Below are 1967 nucleotides of genomic sequence, written 5' to 3' on the forward strand. Positions count from 1 at the left end.
TTCGGGTCCGGGTGTTGTAGTACAGGTTCAGAAGTGAAAAGCCGCTTGAGGGCCACAAAGGCGGATTGACATTGGTCAGTCCAAAGTATTTTGGCAGAGGGCACCGTTGCAGAAACTCCTTTACCCTTTGTTTTCAGGAGGTCAGTAATTGGCAACGCCACCTGAGCAAAGGCCCAGTTTCACTGGCTCCCCTCAAAGTTGCCTTGAGCAGATCTTCAAAGAGGCAGCATCTAAATGTTGTTATTAGATAACGAAAATAGTTTTTTCTGCCCCTGAATGTCTACTTTTGTGGCTCGTGCAATCGAGCCAGTCTTGGTTAGACGGACCCTTCCAATGGAGCGTGTCAAACCGGCCTCTGTCTTCCTTTGCAGAGCTGGCGGATTCTGTGCTGGATGTTAAGCAGGCTGGATGAAGGGGCTGGCGTGTTCTCCAACCTTCTGCTATGTGCTGTTTGCCTGAATTCCGCCATGCAGACCTACCAGGTTTGAAACGGATGGAGAGGGTTCTGCCTGTCCTCCGGGGGCCCCAGTTTGGACTGAACTGGGACTCCCTGTGTTTTCTGGCTGTCTAGTGGTCTGTTAAGGCAGCCCTTGGCCTGCAGCAGGGTCTGTGGGTGCCCTGGTGCCTGGCAGCACCTTTCCTGGCATCCACCAACTGTTTTAAGATGGGGCCAGATGGGGCTTCTGTCCAGCAGGGCTTCTGATTGATCACTGCCGATCTGATTGGCTATGCAGACTAAAATAACCACAGTGCTGGTTTCATTCTCTCGCTCTTTCCCAGTGTATTTTTTTTTAATTACCAGTAGCCCTCTTGTCCCCTGCATTTGGGCTTCCTGTGTGTGTGTGGCTGGCTCCACCTCCTGTGGTGGCCATTTTGTGGTTGCGCCCACCAGTGTGTCAGAATTCCAGAGGTGCCCAGAGGCTCAAAAAAGTTGGGGACCCCTGGCCTAGAGAAACTAGGAAGTAGTTTGGAAGAGGGGGGCTTGTGATAGAGGTGAGGGGGTGGAGTTCCCATTGCGGGGGTGGGATCAACCAATGGTGCCACCACTCTGGCTTGACCTTCTTGGTGTAGCCAGCGTGGTGTAGTGGTTAAGAGCAGTGGTTTGGAGCGGTGGAGTCTGATCTGGAGAACCGGGTTTGATTCCCCACTCCTCCTCCACATGAGCGGCAGACTCTAATCTGGAGAACTGGGTTCAATTCCCCACTCCTCCATATGCAGCCTGCTGGTTGACCTTGGGCTAGTCACAGTTCTCTCAGCCCACCTACCTCTCAGGGTGCTGTTGTGGGGAGGGGAGGGGAAGGTGATTGTAAGCCAGTTTGATTCTCCTTTAAGTGGTAGAGAAAGTTGACATATAAAAAACCAACTCTTCTCCTTCTTCTTCCCGCCTTTGCAGATCCATCGAGGGGCTGGCCTGGGATTCCTTCTCCAAGCTCTGGTGCCGCTCCTGGAAACTGCTGCTCTCTTCGCTGCATCCCTTGGGCTCGACTGGGTTTTGGGGTCCCCGTACAATGCCTGGGTCTCCACAGTAATCAGTCTCCCGCTGCTGGCCTTTGCCTTCCACTGGCTGAACGGTGACCACTCCACCGCCAACGTCCTCTTGGGAGGGGTGCTGCTGCTGGCCGCCAGCTCGGACTACTTGACGGAAGAAGGCAAGGACGTGGCGGCCCATTCCGTCCTGATGGTAGCCTCCGTCACCATCCTGATCGTGTCGATCTTTACCGGGAACGCCTATGGGATCGCGGGCAGCCTTCTGGCCGGCATAGCCGGCCTGCTGGCAGCTACCCGGCTGCTGCGGCTGCTGATGCTGCGGAAGAGGGATGTCCTTCGTTGCCTGATGGCTGCAGCCAACCTGAGTTGGCGGTGGGCTCTGCAATTGCAGCACCAAGTACTGGAGTGGGGGTCTGCGGGACTACTGGCAGAGACAGCTGACTGAGGCCGGTGTGTACACTTCAAAGGCTGCCCCGTGC

At 55.3% G+C, this 1967-nt stretch overlaps 1 protein-coding gene across 1 annotated transcript; it reads left to right on the forward strand.

The window, feature by feature from the left end:
* Positions 1–467: 467 nt before the first annotated feature.
* Positions 468–1933, forward strand: TMEM276 (transmembrane protein 276). Its single transcript, XM_056854603.1, has 2 exons — positions 468–482; positions 1394–1933. Exons 1-2 carry the CDS (start codon positions 468–470, stop codon positions 1931–1933), a joined length of 555 nt encoding a protein of 184 aa, XP_056710581.1.
* The last annotated feature ends 34 nt before the right edge of the window (positions 1934–1967 follow it).

This window comes from Euleptes europaea, chromosome 8 (assembly GCF_029931775.1).
Source record: "Euleptes europaea isolate rEulEur1 chromosome 8, rEulEur1.hap1, whole genome shotgun sequence".
NCBI lineage: Eukaryota > Metazoa > Chordata > Lepidosauria > Squamata > Sphaerodactylidae > Euleptes > Euleptes europaea.